At 42.3% G+C, this 18,683-nt stretch overlaps 1 protein-coding gene across 1 annotated transcript in view; it reads right to left on the reverse strand.

Moving 5' to 3' along the window:
- Positions 1-14,964, reverse strand: part of tmtc2b (transmembrane O-mannosyltransferase targeting cadherins 2b) — a 176,023-nt gene extending 161,059 nt beyond the window's left edge. The window contains exon 1 of the mRNA XM_014147934.2: positions 14,542-14,964. Coding sequence (XP_014003409.1) covers positions 14,542-14,624 — 83 coding nt within the window. The 5' untranslated portion in view covers positions 14,625-14,964. The remainder of the gene's footprint in view (positions 1-14,541) is intronic.
- Positions 14,965-18,683: the final 3,719 nt, after the last annotated feature.

Here is an 18,683-nt window from a genome sequence, read left to right on the forward strand (position 1 = left end):
AAACTTCCTCACCGACCTAAAATAAACCTCTGTCACTCGCCATGTGTATCCTCCTCACGCCGGAGAGGAAGACCTCACTTGGCTGGATCACTAGAGGGGGAAAAAAACATATACAGTATGTCAACATATACAGTATGTCAATAATATGGTTTGCGATCCTGAGGGTCAATACACAGCCAAAATAAACGATGGGAATCAAATGTGTTCACGTTTCAAACAGTGGGTGGACTGACACTGTCTATCGCTGATTCACTGGTGCAGTCTTCATGAAGAATTTGCTGTTTAAAAATAAATAAGTTTGATGGTGAGCGAGAGAGATAGGAGAGAGAGAGAGAGAGAGAGCGAGAGAGAGAGAGAGAGAGGGAGAGAGTTGGCTTGTCTTCCTCTGGAATTAGAATAAAATCTATTACACATTAAACTTTATTACCATAGTGGTTACTTGTTGTGCAAATAATGTCATTTGAATGCAACTGTCCAACACACAAAAAAAACAGTTATGGCCAAAACAGAAATAGGGTTGACAAAACCCTCACTGCTCAGCAGACATTAAAATAACAGCCAGCCTGGGTTAGACTGAGCTCAGGGAAAAAAAGCTAGGATGAAGTTAGCCCCAGCTCCACTAACGATGACTTAACATTGCAACAGCTCTGGTTTCATTCTTTCATATCCCACACAACCACTTGGTGAAAAGCTCAGAAAGCTTAGATTACAGTGCTGGAGTGGATTCAACTCTTCCCCTCTCTCAATGTAGCAATTTGATGAAATGCTGGGGGTCCCACTTAAGAGAAACGGTATACAGTAAAGACAGTACCATCTGGAGGTTAATATGTGCCGATGTCCCAAAGGTTGTCTGACGACGCAGAGTGAGGTGAATTCAAAGGTATGCTGGGAGGACTCATGCTTTTACAGTAGCAATTAGAGACAGTCCGTGACAACCTGAGATGGGTTCTCCATCACACAGACCTGGAAGACATAAAGTACTGTACTGGGCAGGGCCATCACTGGGACTAGTATGCTGGTCCTCAGTGCAGGCACCTCCCACACAGCCTACCCACAAATCACCATCAAAATACTTTTTGACTTCCAACACACCATGGCCTAATCTTTTTCTCTTTCTGCTGTAACAAACCCATCTGTGGCATCAAAATGACCTCAGCAGTGAGGACAGTAGCAGTAGGCCTGTCACGTCTCTCTGGGGGTCGACCTGAGAGGATTGCCTGTTCGCCAACAGTACAGTAGCTAAATGGATCTACCCGCAGGTCCTCGTGTCCTACATCTGACTCACTCTCCAAAAACAGGATGCTGTAATCATATTTGAAACCCCTTTGACCACAATAATAATAGAACCTCAAAGAAATCCAACACTTGTATTTTACAGCACTGGATACAATACTACACTTTTATCACAGGTCACTTTAGTTTGTTCTTTCCCAGCTCTTCCGACATCCTTCCATCCCACAGCCATGCCACCCACTGCTGAGTGGACACAACAAAACAACGGAGTTCTCCCTCCCATTGAGTAGGCTACATTAACCCAGGCACGTACACCCACAAAGAGCGGACCTGATTGGTTCTGACAAGTTGGCCCACAAAGGTGCCACAACAGTGAGGTCTTATTTCATTATCTGCCCAAAACAACATCCGACACAAGCAGGGTCTTAATTCGCCCATCTGTGACAAATAAGGACCTTCGATGGGTCCAGGGAGAATAGTGAGAGTCCCTTCACAATGCACACAGTCCATGCACAATGCACAAAGGCCCGGGCCAGGCTGTCAATAGTCTTATCACAACGCGCCAATGTCCCATATTACGGGAAAACAAGGCCACCGATGAACTATAGCATCCTTGTTTGATACTGGCAACAAGGGAGTTCTTGTTTCTAATGGATTGGGTTCTCTGCTTACAGTCGCCCTCTCATCCAAAACCCTTGTTAATCCCATTAATATGAAGAGAGCTCAGCAACCCGGGCCTGGAAACGGCATTAGATCCATCAGCCAACATTGGCCCTCTGAATCCAAGGCCTTGTCTAGACCCATTACCGACTCACCCACATGAAATCAAATGATTTAAAACCCATGTCTAATGATGGGAGGAAACACTACACCAAACCTTTACAGAGGGGGGCCTCCCTTCAGCCATTGTGGAGAGCGCAGTATCGCGTTGCTGCAAGGGTTTTAGTCTTTGACCAAGCAGCTTTTTCCAAAAAACATGATTTTTGCCCAGACAAGCTTCAAGTCTTCTTCTGGCAGCTTAAGTACTTACAGTACGTCGCATTATTTTGTTGCGCTGTAAAATGTTTCACAATGCACTGCTGCCAATGTGAAGGATTTTAATGCTGGATAATTCAATCTGACGTTATATGTACGTCTAAGGTGATTATGATTAGTTTCCGTGTGGGTGTGTATAAACGTGTGTGTGTGTGTGTGTGTGTGTGTGTGTGTGTGTGTATGTGTGTGTGTGTGTCAAGAGGGGTGGTAGGCGCACCACATGATACATTTGGAGAGATAATCTGTTGGCTTTTAATTAAATAGTCAACAAAGAGATTGTGAAAAGGCAAAGAGGGCGCTGATTAAAGTCTTGTGTAGCGTGGTTCAAGTTCATCTTTAATGCTGTCCACCACAAAGCCGACAACTACTTATGACCCGTTCCTCATCTCTGTGGGTTCCAGTGGGACGATTAAAGCATCCAGGGCTGCTTCATTTGGGAGGACTGACTGTGAGGCTGTCTGTCTGTGCACAGGGTCTTTCATGAACCGGTGGGCAGTGACTGATCAGGCCAACCCACAATCACCCTATTCCAACTGCACCTCACACATGACAATCATCTGCCCAGGCAATCACAGAGGCAATTTACTCCCCTACTACAGCAGCAGGATGGGCCAGGCCTATCCAATTTCTCCCATGGAGAGAGGGTAAAACCCGATGGATGGATGTCCCCTATCTTAAGTCCCCTGTATTAAGTCTAGACACCATCTGGACAACGGCGGTTATGGCTATCTGGTGGCATCTCCGCAACACGTTCATCATGTTAAATGCTATCGATAAGGAATGTAAATCAAAAGTTAATTGACTTGCGCTTCACATTTTACACTACCGTTTTGAATCAACCTATAGTGATGTATTACAGCGGATTTATCACTTTGAAGTGATGTTAAAAAATACATAGTATGTTACCCCACAGTAGATAACCTTTTGGATAGGTTATTACTCTCCACAAATTCCCATGATTTAAAAAAAATCCCAAATCCAGGTTTGATCACCTGAAGCAGTGCTCAGACAGTGAGAGCTCAGCGGGATAATGACTGAGAAAGTTCACCTCAGCACGGCAGGGTCACACCAGCCGACACACAGATCACCCAGTGGGAGCTGCCATCACACACCGCGCCGCAGATGGGGTTAAATAGCAATAGTGTTGACAGTCACTGAGTGAGGCAGTGACCCAGAAGGAAAGGGGAGTAAAATATCCCCCAGAGTTGTTGCTGCTGCGTAACATGTAGCCCCAATCCGTCCCTCACTTCCTACTCACTTCCTGATTATGTGCTGTGCCCTGCATCGACAACACCATCTATTGTTAAAACTTGGAATATTGAGCACATTTGTCCAAATTTGATACGATACGATTGTTAATTTCGATGGAAATTTCGATGGAAAAATGTGCATCCTATCAGGTCAATGGTTTCCCAATGGTTTCCCATTCAAGTAATTCTGTGGGTTTATGCGAAACCGAAGCAATGCACAACGTACTGACACCTCTCATTAACAGTATTTTTAGCAACAAATACTGAAAGCTATGTCTATGTCACATTTGTGAAAATAACATTTACAATTTGAGCTCTTTATCTGCTGGAAAATATAGTTATGAAAGGAAGTCAAGCCATATATCTGTGGCTAGAAATGTGCTGATCTTGTTGGGCTATAGGTAGATGAGAAATTGTCTGTCTGATCACAATAGAAGCCAACTTCCAAGCATTCGCAAAGAGAGAACAATAACTGCATGACTCAATAAGTGGAAATGATTGCTTCACTTGAAAATGCATCCCTGATTTAGGCTGTTTCAGTGACAGGCCAGAAAAGCGTGGAAGGATTGTATGTATTGTATGGTAAACCATTGAAATAAGAGAACCCATCAAAACTCTTCAGTCTCAATGACGTTCAAATCAATCCCAAGGCACATCAACAACAAAAAAGAACAAACGTCAATGTGTGAACAATAGCAAAGGACCCCTCTCACACAGACCTCCTAGATTGCTTCATCATTCAGTCTGAAAAACACTGACGTCTCCATCCTGGCTGCACTGAACATGTTGCTCTTGACTCCACCTCAAACCCAAGAGCACAGGCGAGAAAAACCCTCAATGCTTCGCAAAAACATGACCATCTGGCTGCAGCCGATGGAAGATTAGAGCGGGAGGCTTTGCACGCCTGTTGAGAGTCTGCCGTCCGTGCCTCCATGCCACTCTGGAGGCTTCCACTAATTACAGGGCACTGGGAGAGACTGTGGGAGAGATGCTCAGACTGTTGGGTTGACGCCCTTGGGCTCGCTACATTACCACAGTGCTGGGCCCGGACTGGAGTCGGCTGGCCCATCCTATTCCACTGGGTGGACATTACAGCCAGAGCCGGAGCAAAGCGGAGCAAAGCCAGCTCAGACAGCAGTACCACCGAAACCCAACCAGGACCAGGCCAGCCAGGGCTATTTACAGGGCAGTCAGCCTCACACAGACAGACAAGCCAGATACGTTCAGGCCCTCAGCACAGGCAGGAAAGAATAAAGAAGCAGTGCCTAAGACGTGTGAAGGACTACATATTTATTGTCTGCATTTCCTTTATCCTGGTAGGTACGTGGGATGTTTTGTCAGTGATGACGATTTCGCACGCACACACAGACACACACAGCACTCTGGGCACATTATACGGGGCTGAGGGTGTTAGTGAACAGAAAGCTACTTAGAGGCATGTGTCATCAAACCAAGTGATTCATTATAGTTTGAGCCACTCTGCCACTCCTTAATGTGATCCGTGAGAAAATACATAATGTCAAGGCTATTTATGAACAACAGATTACTGGCAGACAGGCAGGAAAGAACTAAGGGCCATAATCCATTCCAAACACTAAGTAATAACTCATGTTGGAAATAAAATATTCATCCTACCTCTAAGCAGTGCTTTATATCGGTGAAAATATTATTCTCACTATTTTCCACATATCCCCATTTCATCATACAGACAAAATGTACAATCTGAGTCAGACGCAAACAGGTCAATTCCCAAATGCTGAGTCTAGGAGATGATAGTGGACTACAGGAAAAGGAGGACAGAGCACGCCCTCATTCTCATCGACGGGGCTGTAGTGGAGCAGGTTGAGAGCTTCAAGTTCCTTGGTGTCCACGTCACCAACAATCTATCATGGTTGAAACACGCCAAGACAGTCATAAAGAGGCCACGACAAAGCCTATTTCCCCTAAGGAAACTAAAAATATTTGGCATGGGTCCTCAGATCCTCAAAAGGTTCTACAGCTGCAACATCGAGAGCATCCTGACTGGCTGCATCACTGCCTGGTACGGCAACTGCTCAGCCTCCGACCGCAAGGCCCTACAGAGGGTAGTGCGTACGGCCCAGTACATCACCGGGGCCAAGCTTCCTGCCATCCAGGACCTCTATACCAGGTGGTGTCAGAGGAAGGCCCTAAGAATTGTCAAAGACTCCAGCCACCCCAGTCATAGACTGTTCTCTCTACTACCGCATGGCAAGCGGTACCGGAGTGCCAAGTCTAGGACAAAAAGGCTTCTCAACAGTTTTTACCCCCAAGCCATAAGACTCCTGAACAGGTAATCAAATGGCTACCTGGACTATTTGCATCCCCCCAACCCCTCTTTACACTGCTGCTACTCTCTGTTTACCATATATGCATAGTCACTTTAACTATACATTAATGTACATACTACCTCAATTGGCCTGACTAACCAGTGCCCCCGCAAATTGGCTACCTGGACTATCTGCATTGTGTCCCGCCACCCACCGCCCGCCAACCCCTCTTTTACGCTACTGCTACTCTCCGTTTATCATATATGCATAGTCACTTTAACCATACCTACATACTACCTCAATTAACTCGACTAACCGGTGCCTGTATATAGCCTCACTACTGTTATTATTCACTGTCTTTTTGCTGTTGTTTTTTATTTCCTTACTTATCTATTGTTCACCTAATACCTATTTTTTACTTAAAAATTGCACTGGTGGTTAGGGCCTGTAAGTAAGCATTTCACTGTAATACCTGTTGTATTCGGCGCACGTGACAAATAAACTTTGATTTGATTTAGTAATTTTGGCATTCCACTGTCTCCCCCCAACTGGTGAACTTTAGAGTGACTAATCTAGTGTGTCATTGACCTGAAACATTTAGCGCTCTGGCCACCAAGTGCCACCCCACATCATCAGACTGCAGTGCTACATGCTTTGACTGCATCCCCTCCCTGACCAAGCCGCTGTCAGGTCACAGCAATGTTCAGGGAGGCTCTGTCCTCAATAACGCTGTCTTTCACACTTTCATATCCCCATTCTAACAATATCACAATCAGAGTCGAGTGCAGTGCAGCATTGATGAAGTAGAGCAGGGAAATGAATAGTCCAACCATGACAAGAGATAAACAAACCATCCAGTATAGTGCTACCGTAACTCTTATGTACCATGAAGGATACTTTGAGATCAAAGCACTCATTTCATCACGAAATTGTGAACATTATTTTAGAAAACAGAGTGTAGGTCTAGGCTTTCTGAAAAGATTCAGCTCTGTGGCTGTCTTTCTACAAAGACATTCAGCTTGATCAATTCTCAAGGGTGACCCAGGAGAACAGCTTTATTTTCCTTCTCCTATCCTCCACATCAACCATTGATTCAGTTCAGAACCATTCGAAACAAAATCACGGATGTTTTTGCAACTTAAATCCAATCACCAACAGTAACGCTGACGCTGCAGCTAATGCCTTAACCAGGTTGACACAACCTGCAGAGTGCCAGTAGAGGTGCGTAGGTAAAATCACTGGAGAAGCCAGGAAAAAGAAAATCCATATTACAACCTACGTGTTGTAATAATTGTGTTAGTTCATATGCCTTGCGGATGTGATACATAGGCCGAAAGGCTGAGACAATAAGAAGACACAGTGGCAGAATAAATTCAACCACACATTTGTTCCATCACAAAACCGGACAAGTCCACGAAGCATATTGCATGTAACAGACAGTTACATGACCTACAGCATGGTCAAGCAAGTTAATGTTCCAACATTTTCACACCACTAAACAACTATTGATTTAGAACCACGGAGAGTTACCGCAAGTCGGAATGAAAACAGGAGCTGCCTCCACTATTCCAGCACCATTTCAACTTCATCACCTCACCTCTGCTTAGTCTAATTCAGTGACAACTAAAAGATACCAAAACAATTTTGTTCAATTAACGTGAGATAAATATGATGTGGCTGTCCATGGTACTGATTTGTGTGGGTGTGTGTGCGTGCAAGTAGAAAAACATGTTGACTCACCCTACCTGTAGAGAAACGCCAATGCATTCTCCTCTCTTTCATGTTGCCCGAAACGGTCTATCACTCTTGACATACAGTACACACTTTTAGTTTTTGTTATCCTAGGATACCTGGCTTAAATGCTTGCTCACTAGCCTAACTTCCTTTCATGGGCAATGATGTGCCAGCTAGTTAACATTAGCTTACTACATCTAGCTAAATATAGGGCCAAGATGGCGTCGCTGTGAAAGGGAGTGTTTTCTCGCTTGTCCAAGCAACTTTGAGGGTTAGGTGGTTAACAGTCTAATATGGGATATCATTGTAGCAAGAAACTAACTATAAGTTGTTTTGGCAACATTTGGCAAGTTTAGAGTTAATTTTTGTCAATTTCAATGGGAAGTACATGACAGAAAGACTACAAAAGACGGAATATCCAAGCCTCACAGAAGATGACGGGCATGCTAGCTAGCTACGACGAGAGCCAGAGCAGCATGGATACACAAGATGCCATGAGCTCAAGCAAGAGAAAGAACAAGATGGACCAGGATGAGATCCTTGCAACCTCTTTACCTCAGACCCCAATTAAAATTCCACCAGAGAAAAAAAGTGAAAGAGGACATTTCCATGTCGGAACTTCTCTCTGTAATCCAGACCCTGACTACTAAACAAGACACCACGTTCTCCAAAGTCTCCACCATAGAGTGAGCTAACAAAGAAACATCAAAGAAGATTGATAAATACTCAGAAACTGTCCGTCAGCTTCTCACAGTTGTGAGCGAGAACAAGTAAAATATAACGTTCCTGGAGAATGAGCTGAAGAAACCTAGAGGAAACATTTTCTGGAAAATGCTTCCTGACATTGTCTGGAAAAAAAGCTTGGTTGATGCCTTACAAATATTTTGTATATTAAGATTCTACATAAGATATATCCATGTAATTGTTTTAGGCATTGGTTGATATTGATGATATCTGCGTTTTCTGCAGAGAAAAAAAGGTGAAAATCTGACTCTTGTTCTTGTTCTATGAATGTGGTCGATTTTTGGAAAAACCTTGCAGAATACTTATTTAACTTTTTGAACACGACCCATGTTTCTGACATGAAGGATATAATGTGTTACTATTGCAATGATAACAACGCCATTGAAATTATATATATTTTTTTGTTATGTTGGCAAATACTTTATACACAAACAAAAAAAAATATATATAAAAAACATTTAGCTGTATGTTTTGGCTCCCAAGTGGCGCAGCGGTCTTAAGCGCTGCATCTCAGTGCAAGAGGTGTCACTACAGTCCCTGGTTCGAATCCTGGCTGTATCACATCTGGCTGTGGTTGGGAGTCCCATAGGGCGGTGCACAATTGGCCCAGCGAAGTCTGGGATTGGCCGGGTTAGGCCATCATTGTAAATAAGAATTTGTTCTTAACTGGCTTGCCTAGTTAAATAAAGGTGTATTCATGGCATCCATGAATACACAACACTGCAGAGTACAGACCTTTTCTGCAGGGTCATACAGGATTATAGTAATAGGCTGAGATATGAACTATACATATGACTCACTATGTTCTAGTCCAGCTGTCAAGGCTCTGTGTGATAATGATGACCATGGCCAGATGGAGAACCAACTTCCAGGGTGATTCTGGCACCACATAATGGACGCCTCTTCAAGGCTAGGTTGTTTGTGCAGGGAGGTGGTGGTGGTGCTGAGAGCATTGACAGTGGAAAGCCTTGAGGCCCCTAAATTCCGTCATATAAAAGGGTTGTTTGGTGCTAGGCTAGCAAACACATCACACAAAACATGTAGTTAAGGTGTTCTTAACTTTGACCATGATGAGTTACAATGTACAACAACTGGTAAGTGGAAGGTGACTTAAATCAACCCGTAAAACCAGTGATCTTTGAACAGGGTTGTCCTATAGAGATGAGACTCAGCAAACCCTACATTAATTAAAGCAAGCAGAGCACTCAATTTCACGTAGGATTTATTTTCTCAAGAACACAACTAAATGTAACGAGAGCAGTATAATTACGTATTCCTGAGCAGCAAGACTCCAGGACCAGATCGATGAGAAATCCTCAGGTAGTGTTCTCAGCCACCCTCGGTGCTCCTGGCTATGCTCGACACAGTGCCACACTGGATTTAAACTCATTAGCTGGGTTAAGTCAAGGCACTTGACTTGAGGTTTCTCAGCTAGTGTACAAATTTGCTTTCTGAATTTCAAGAGGAGGATTTACTAAACATTGTAATTAAATATCTGTATTTGATTCCTTGCTATTTTCCTTGCTATTTAACAACATGGGTTGTTAAGTGCACAACTTGGCCTACATGTAGCTAAAAGGTATAGACAACAGAGATTGACATATGACACTATACACTGAATATAGAAAACATTAGGAACACCTTCCTAATATAGAGTTTCACCCCTCCCTTTTGCCTTCAGAACAACCTCAATTCGTTGGGGAATGGACTCTACAAGGTGTCGAAAGCGTTCCACAGGGATGCTGGCCCAAGTTGACGCCAACGCTTCCCACAGTTGTGTCAAGTTGGCTGGATATCCTTTGGCCGGTGGACCATTTTTGAAACACAAAGGAAACTGTTGAGCGTGAAAAACCCAGTAGCGTTGCAATTCTTGACACAAACCGGTGCACCTGGCACCTACTACCATACCCCATTCAAGGGCACTTAAATCTTTTGTCTTGTCCATTGACCCTCTAAATGGCACATATACACAATCCATGTCTCAATTGTCTCAAGGCTTAAAAATTAGGGATGCACGATATTTCGGTGAGAATATCGGAATAGGCCGATATTAGCCAAAAATGCCAACATCGACATCGGCCCGATGTCTAGTTTAACGCCAATGTACAAAGCCGATGTGCGTACCTATATAACGTAGATAGGTGACATAACGACGCCACGAAAAATACAGCATCGCACGTGCAACACAGCATTCCTAAGCCCACAATGTCTGCGATGTGGATCTATTTTGAAGTTTCAAAGGAAGATAACAAAAAGGCCATATGCAACTTTTGTGCTGCTATTATTTCCCGAGGAGGGGAGAAAGTGAAATCTTTCAATACCACAGACCTAATTACTCATCTGAAAGTGCATCACCCCCAGACGTTCAGTGACTACTTAGAACAAAAGCAGAAAACTTCCAACGCACACTTCCAACAACTAAACAAGTTCAAGTCCAGCAGTCATTTGAAAAAGTAAGAAAATGTCAGCGAGACTACTCAAAGCCAAAATCCATTAACGCCAAGATAATGGAATTCATTGCCCTTGACAATCAACCGTTCTCTGTTGTGGATGATGTTGGCTCTCCTCGAGCCCCGGTACACACTACCAAGTAGGCGCTATTTTTCAGATGTTGCCCTACCGGAGTTACACAGTATTGTTGAATCGCACATCCACAAGCTACTTGCTATGTTGCAGTACATTTAATGCACTGCTATTCGCTTCACAAACTGACATTAGGACCAGTGATGTCAGCCTCATGAGCATGCTGAGTCTGACAGCACAGTGGGTTAACAAGGATTTCGTACTGAGGAAAGCCATATTGCATGCTCAAGAATGTGCTGGTTCTCATAGCGCTGCTGCCACTTAAATGGCATTTGAGAACATGTTTGAAACTTGGAAAATCTCCAAGAACAAAGTACACTCTGTGCTACGTGATAATGCACGTAACATGACAAAGGCTTTGGAAGAATGCGGAGTCGCCAGTTTGCTATGCATGGCACACATGCTGCAACTGGCTGTGAACGAAGGTGTTTTGGCCCAATGCAGCATATCTGACACAGTGGCAACAGGTAGGAAGATAGTGGGTCATTTTAAACACTCACAGCTAGCATACAGCCGCCTGCAAGCAATACAGGAGCAGCTTGGAGTGAAAATTAAAAGGCTTAAGCAAGACGTTTCCACCAGATGGAACAGTACTTTTTACATGATGGAGAGCCTGCTGGAACAAAAATGCGTGCTTGGCGTGTACGCAGCTGACTATGAGTTACCTGCAACAATCAGTACAAACCAGTGGACGCTCATTGAAAACATGAACACACTCCTAGCTCCATTCGAACAACTGACTGGAGAAATAAGCCCTTCAACTGCGTCTACAGCAGACGTGATACCCTCTGTCACGGCATTGAAATGACTGTTCAACAAAACTGCCAACACAGACCGTGGGGTTAAAACTTGCATAAGTACTCTACTAGACGCTGTGAACAAGCGATTCGGTGGCATTCTCTCTGAGCCTCTTTACTGTGTTGCCACCATGCTCGATGCTAGGTACAAGGACCGCTACTTCGATGCAGACAAAAACAGGGTTTATGTGAAATGTTACAAACACAGGTGGACAATATGGAAACGGACACAGTGACAGTGCGCAACGAGGAAGGGGACCCACGACAGAAGAGGCCACGGACAGACAGAGCTGAAATTTCACTGCTTGACATGTACGATGAAATCCTGGTTGAGAATGAAAGGACTGAACAAATGAACAAGGAAACAGCACAGCAAGTAAATGAAAGATATAGGTTTTGATTATGTTTTACTGGTAATGGGGACATACATAAACGCCAACAAAATAACTTTTTGGTCAGTGTGTGTATGTATCTCTGTGAGAGAGAGAGAGAGAGAGAGAGAGAGAGACGCGTTGTATTTTCATTTTCTGTTACTACATCGGCCAACATTTGCCATTGTTGATCTATGCCTAATGATCCTTTGGAATGCAATATGTTGCATTAAATGTACTAACCCCCCCTTCCCATTATTTGCAGATACTTGCATACCTGACAGAACCTACTATTCCTAGGAATGAAGATGAACTTGGATACTGGAGAAGTAACAAGCACCGTTTCCCTTCCTTAGCTAAAGCTGCGTGCAAGTATCTTGGTGCTCCCCGTAGTAGTGTGGACAGTGAGCGGCTTTTCAGAGCAGCTTCACACATTGGAGACGAAAAAAAGAAACAGACTCTCGTGACAAAGCCGAGCAGGTCCTCTTCGTAAAGAAAAACCTCCCCCAAATGTTAAAATTGTAAATGGGCAGTCATATTGTAACACAGCCATCTAGAGTCACTGGGGAAAAATGTACTAAGCCCAATGGCTTTTCTGTTGTTCATTCATGGCTGGTATAGGTCAAGACTTTCATTTCATTTAAAACAAAGCAGTTGTGTTTTTTTGTTGATTTTTTAAATTTCATAAATGAAAGATGAGATGATGTGTTGTAAATTTGCTCTCATTTCACTAGTGAAGTCAGTTGAGCACATTTGAAAAGTTGAAGTTGTGCCATTTATAGCGGTTTATGACAGCCTAGAGACAGTACTTTTTTCAAGCAGTTATAGCTAAAATGATAAACTGAATTTTAGTTTCAACCTATATTTCTTTCAAATCATTTTTAAGTTTCTTCATACAGTCAAGATTGGATAGTAAGAAGAGCCACCAACAACTTAACCATCTTTGTAATGCGGGGCAGATAAAATATTTGTGTCATGAATATCTGTTGTGGAATAAAATACATTCACCGAGGTGTCATTTTTCTCATTTACAAGTTACTAAACAATCTGTTCCGAACTGAACAAATGAACATATGACACTTTCAACTAGTGAACTGTACTAGAATGCTTAAAAGGCTGCTAAAATGTTAAATATCGGTTATCAGTATCAGTTTTTTTGTTGTCAAGGAAAATATTGGATATCAGTATCGGCCAAAAAAGTAATATCGGTGCATCCCTATTAAAAATCCTTCTTTAAACCGTCTCCTCCCCTTCATCTACGCTGATTGAAGTCATTGAACAAGTGACATCAATAAGGGACCATAGCTTCACCTGGATTTACCTGGTCAGTCTACAGTATCTCATGGAAAGAGCAGGTGTTCTTAATGTTTTGTGCACTCAGTGTATGTCCTCTAAATCGCATGATATTTTACAACCTCTATTCCCTTCATAATGTAACCGAATGTAACATATCATTCTAAATGGAGTGTCACAGATTTACGTACTGAATAATACAAATTGCCCTGAGACCACCCTCCAATTCTGCACGTATCAAACCAGTTATAAAATATTGAAATGTAATATAGTGTGATTTGCACTACACTATCACTCGTTAAATCAATCAACCAAGCTATTATACTGAGGCCATTATGTTTAACTGTCCAAAAGTATAGCAGCCGTTGGTCAAATAAAACTGGGAAGGTGTTGTGTTAAGATCTTCAGCCCTTACAGGTACTTAAATCTGTTTGGCACAATAAATTATCCGGCCCGGGAGAAATATTATTTATCTGGAGGTACAACAGCCGGCGGCAGACTGCACTGAACGCCTTTCCACTTTTTAGACCGTTCCTTTTTTTAATGGAGAATGAACCACATTAAAACGTATCAATATGTTTTAGCCTGCCTAATGAAGCGCACTGGTCTTATTTGATTTCAGTCCTATCGCCTATTTCAAACAGAGTTGTTTTATTTCATTCGTTTGGGATCATCATTCACTATTGTCTGTTAGAATGATGATATTCAGAAAAGATTATTCACCCGTTTATGTGGACGGTACAGCCCCTAACAAATATGACTGTGTCATACATAGTATCGCTGTTTAAGACGAGACTTGGCCATGAAAATGCTTTTAATGCGGTGCTATGTACATGGTGCTGCCTCATGCAAAATAGCATGGCATTATGGAGTTACAATGTATCAAATTACTCCCCTAATCATTTTTGTAGCGTTCGGGTTCATCTCGCCTGCAACTATGTATCATTGGATCCTCTCAGGACTCAAACTTTATGCAGTGACACTGTACTGGCAAGCGAGTGCCTGCTGTTTACCGAGACCGTGCAGCCAACAGAGAGAACTGACAGAAGTCACCCTCCCTCTGCCCGCCATTCCGTACGCTACCGCAAAATGTTGTCTAGAGATGTTCAGACATATTTTACTATGCCAAGCAATTCTCTGCCGCTATTAAAAACCACGGTGTTCTTTGACAGTAGGCCTACGGGCAGCACAGCAATGTCATTCATTCATGTACCTGTCATCGTAGCAGAAATCGGCGCCCAGAGTGTTGACATAGAGGACCAAAGCCACGGCGCTGCACACGAATTCTGCAATCATTTCTCAAAAAAATAAACAAGGAAAGAAAACGAAGAAGAACAGTGGAGATATATTTCAAATACTATCTCTATTATCTCTCTCCGTCTTTGTCAAGATGCCTCTGCAAAAACAGATATTCCAATTCCACATCCTCGCAAAGTGTTGAAAGTGGATAATCCAGGCAGGCATCCTCCCTCTAACCCATTTTGAGCTAGAGGAGGACAGCTATGATCCTACACGAAATAGAGCAAACAGCCAGCATTTACAGTGTCTCTGACTGCATCTGCACGCCTTTCCTACAAGACTGCTCGTGTGATTCATAGTGGTCCCGTGGATAAACGTCGTGATTGAGCCGCGTGTGGATAAAGGATATTCTGCGCATGTGCGATGTCCCTCCTCCTCGCAGTGAATAGAAGAAAATGATGCTGATGATTTGAGGATTAGAGCTAGACTGCATGATGGGACACCTCTTTATTGCCAACTGCTGTATCCCCATTGCCTTTCTATAGGTAATCTAGCCATAATTACGGTATATAGCCCCTTATGAGTGTGAATATGTCAATCTCGGTGGAGCAGTGATACCAGTCTCACCAGTGTTTTCCAATTCTCACCCTCGGGAGAGCTCTTTGTATAGGCCTATACAGCATAGTGCCATAATCTGGATTTAATCCGAGCAGTAGGCTATAGCAGGGTTTCCCAAACTCAGTCCTGGGGTGCACATTTTGCTTTTTTGTCCTAGCACTACACAGCTGATTAAAATAATGTATGATGAGTTGGTTATTTGAATCAGCTGTGTAGTGCTAGAGCAAAAAACAAAACGTGCACCCAGGGGGTGCCCCAGGACCGAGTTTGGGAAACCCTGGGCTATAGGGCTTCACCCTCCAGGCATACAAAACACTAGGTTTGATCTGTGCTCTGCTGCAACCAATTTTATATATACATATAAAATGTAACCTAATTCAATAGAACTACTGGCCCAAAATGATACAAAATATTATTTATTTAGGCTTCAAATCTCTGTTGATTATTGGATTATACAATCTGAAATGGCATAATGTCAGTCATAACATAATTACGAATCAACCAAAACTAGATTTTTAGATATACAGTTGATGTCGGAAGTTTACATACACTTAGGTTGGAGTCATTAAAACTTGTTTTTCAAGCACTCCACACATTTCTTGTTAACAAACTATAGTTTTGGCAAGTCGGTTAGGACATCTACTTTGTGCATGACACAAGTAATTTTTCCAACTATTGTTTACAGACAGATTATTTCACTTATAATTCACTGTATCACAATTCCAGTGGGTCAGAAGTTTACATACAGTAAGTTGACTGTGCCTTTAAACAGCTTGGAAAAATCCAGAAAATTATGTCATGGCTTTAGAAGCTTCTGATAGGCTATTTGACGTAATTTCAGTCAATTGGAGGTGTACCTGTGGATGTATTTCAAGGCCTACCTTCAAACTCAGTGTCTCTTTGCTTAACATCATGGGAAAATCAAAAGAAATCAGACAAGACCTCAGAAAAAAATTGTAGACCTCCACAAGTCTGGTTCATCCTTGGGAGCAATTTCCAAATGCCTGAAGGTACCACGTTTATCTGTACAAACAATAGTACGCAAGTATAAACACCATGGGACCACGCAGCTGTCATACTGATCAGGAAGGAGACGCGTTCTGTCTCCTAGAGATGAACATACTTTGGTGCAAAAAGTGCAACTCAATCCCAGAACAACAACAAACAACAAAGGCCGCTCAGCAAGGAAGAAGCCACTGCTCCAAAACCACCATACAAAAGCCAGACTACGGTTTGCAACTGCACATGGGGACAAAGATCATATTTTTTGGAGAAATGTCCTCTGGTCTGATGAAACAAAAATAGAACTGTTTGACCATAATGACCATCGTTATGTTTGGTGGAAAAAGGGAGAGGCTTACAAGCCGAAGAACACCATCTCAACCGTGAAGCACGGGGATGGCAGCATCATGTTGTGGGGGTGCTTTGCTGCAGGAGGGACTGGTGCACTTCACAAAATAGATGGCATCATGAGAAAGAAAATGATGTGGTTATATTGAAGCAACATCTCAAGACATCAGCCAGGAAGTTAAAGCTTGGTCGCAAATGGGTCTTCCAAATGGACAATGACCCCAAGCATACTTCCAAAGTTGTGGCAAAATGGCTTAAGGACAACAAAGTCAAGGTATTGGAATGGCCATCACAAAGCCCTGACCTCAATCCTATAGAAAATTTGTGGGCAGAACTGAAAAAGCGTGTGCGAGCAAGGAGGCCTACAAACCTGACTCATTTACACCAGCTCTGTCAGGAGGAATGGGCCAAAATTCACCCCACTTATTGTGGGAAGCTTGTGGAAGGCTACTCGAAACGTTTCACCCAAGTTAAACAATTTAAATGGAATGCTACCAAATACTAATTGAGTGTATGTAAACTTCTGACCCACTGGGAATGTGATGAAAGTAATAAAAGCTTAAATAAATCATTCTCTCTACTATTATTCTGACTTTTCTCATTCTTAAAATAAAGGTGTGATCCTAAATGACTTAAGACAGGGTATTTTTACTAGGATTAAATGTCTGGAATTGTGAAAACTGAGTTTAAATGTATTTGGCTAAGGTGTATGTAAACTTCCGACTTCAATTGTATATTGAACTAGTTAGTATTTATAAGAGACTAAGGATTATATGTCAGAAACGATCATGTGAAAATACAGTAGTCTGCTCTAGAGCATTACAACATGTTAACCCTGTAGTAAATATTCCATGGGTGCCTGCCTTCAGAGTCAAAACACTCCACTTTGCAATAAACCTGAGGCAGAAAAGACAATCCAATAAAAAAGTAATTAACAATATTTTAAGAAGCCTCAGTAGAGAACTTAACAACTAACAATGATTAAAGAGGTAAATAAGGGAGAGTTTATTATTTGTTTTAAATAACATTGACTAAAACTTATGGTGTGAAACAAATGTATGCCAGAAAGGAATATGAACAGTTGGGGAAAACTGTGATTTCTAGGGGACGTAGGCCTGATATGTATATGCCCTATTACTATCCATAATGTATAACATGGTTATTACACATTTATAGTAGGTCCATTACTTTAGTATGAATTAAACCAGGAGGGTTGTATTTATTTTTTCTTGACTTGTGGCCATTGCAGGCTACTACGAGTGTTTCCATTGGCCTTTCAAAACGTCCAGTAGAGGGCTCACCCAGCAAGAAGAGCAACACTGAGTACACTCAGTTACACAGAGTCTGAACACTGAAGCAAAGCAGCACAGTCATGCTTCCAACTGTAGCAAATGTTTTACACTAAAGCAAGTGTTTTCAACATCCACTATTGGAATATAACCATTTGAGTATTTTGAGATTGCACACTATAAAGGAGAATGTGAGGAAGCAGGGGAACAGATGAGAACTAAATCAATCTTTGTGCTCCATAGTGTTCTCCAAAGTATACTCCATAGACAAAGAGGCCAGTATGGTCCACTGCATATTGATGCAATGGTATTTCAATAGAGGGACCCCAGTCTGTCGAGGAAGGCATCAATGTGGCCATTCACTGAACAGCAGGACATGATGATGTAATAGATTTCAAGAATTAATTAAACTGATCGGAGCGACTGACCCAGTGTTTTTATGTGCATTTAACCCATCTGCTTGTAAATGTCTGGGATCAGGCAATGTTTTTCTGCATTATAATAGTGGAGGCAGTATAGTTAAAGGTCCAATCCAGCCATTTTTATCTAAATATAAAATCATTTCTGGGTAACAATTAAGTACTTTACTGTGATTGTTTTCAACTTAAATTGTCTTCTTAGCAACGAGCAATTACTCAAGCAAGAATTTAGCTATGACTGTCTGGGAGTAGTCTGAGTGGGGAGTGGAAAACTTAAAATTAACTGTTATTGGCAGAGAGGTTTAGAACTCTTTCTTATTGGTCTATTAACTAATTTGGGAAATCACCAGGCAGGTCAAAACTCTGTCCCATCAAAACAGGCAACATTTTCAGACAAAATGTTCAAACAGCTCTTACACAAAAATGTCATTTTCATAATT

The sequence above is a fragment of the Salmo salar genome, chromosome ssa16, assembly GCF_905237065.1.
Source record: "Salmo salar chromosome ssa16, Ssal_v3.1, whole genome shotgun sequence".
In the NCBI taxonomy this organism is placed as follows: Eukaryota; Metazoa; Chordata; class Actinopteri; order Salmoniformes; family Salmonidae; genus Salmo; species Salmo salar.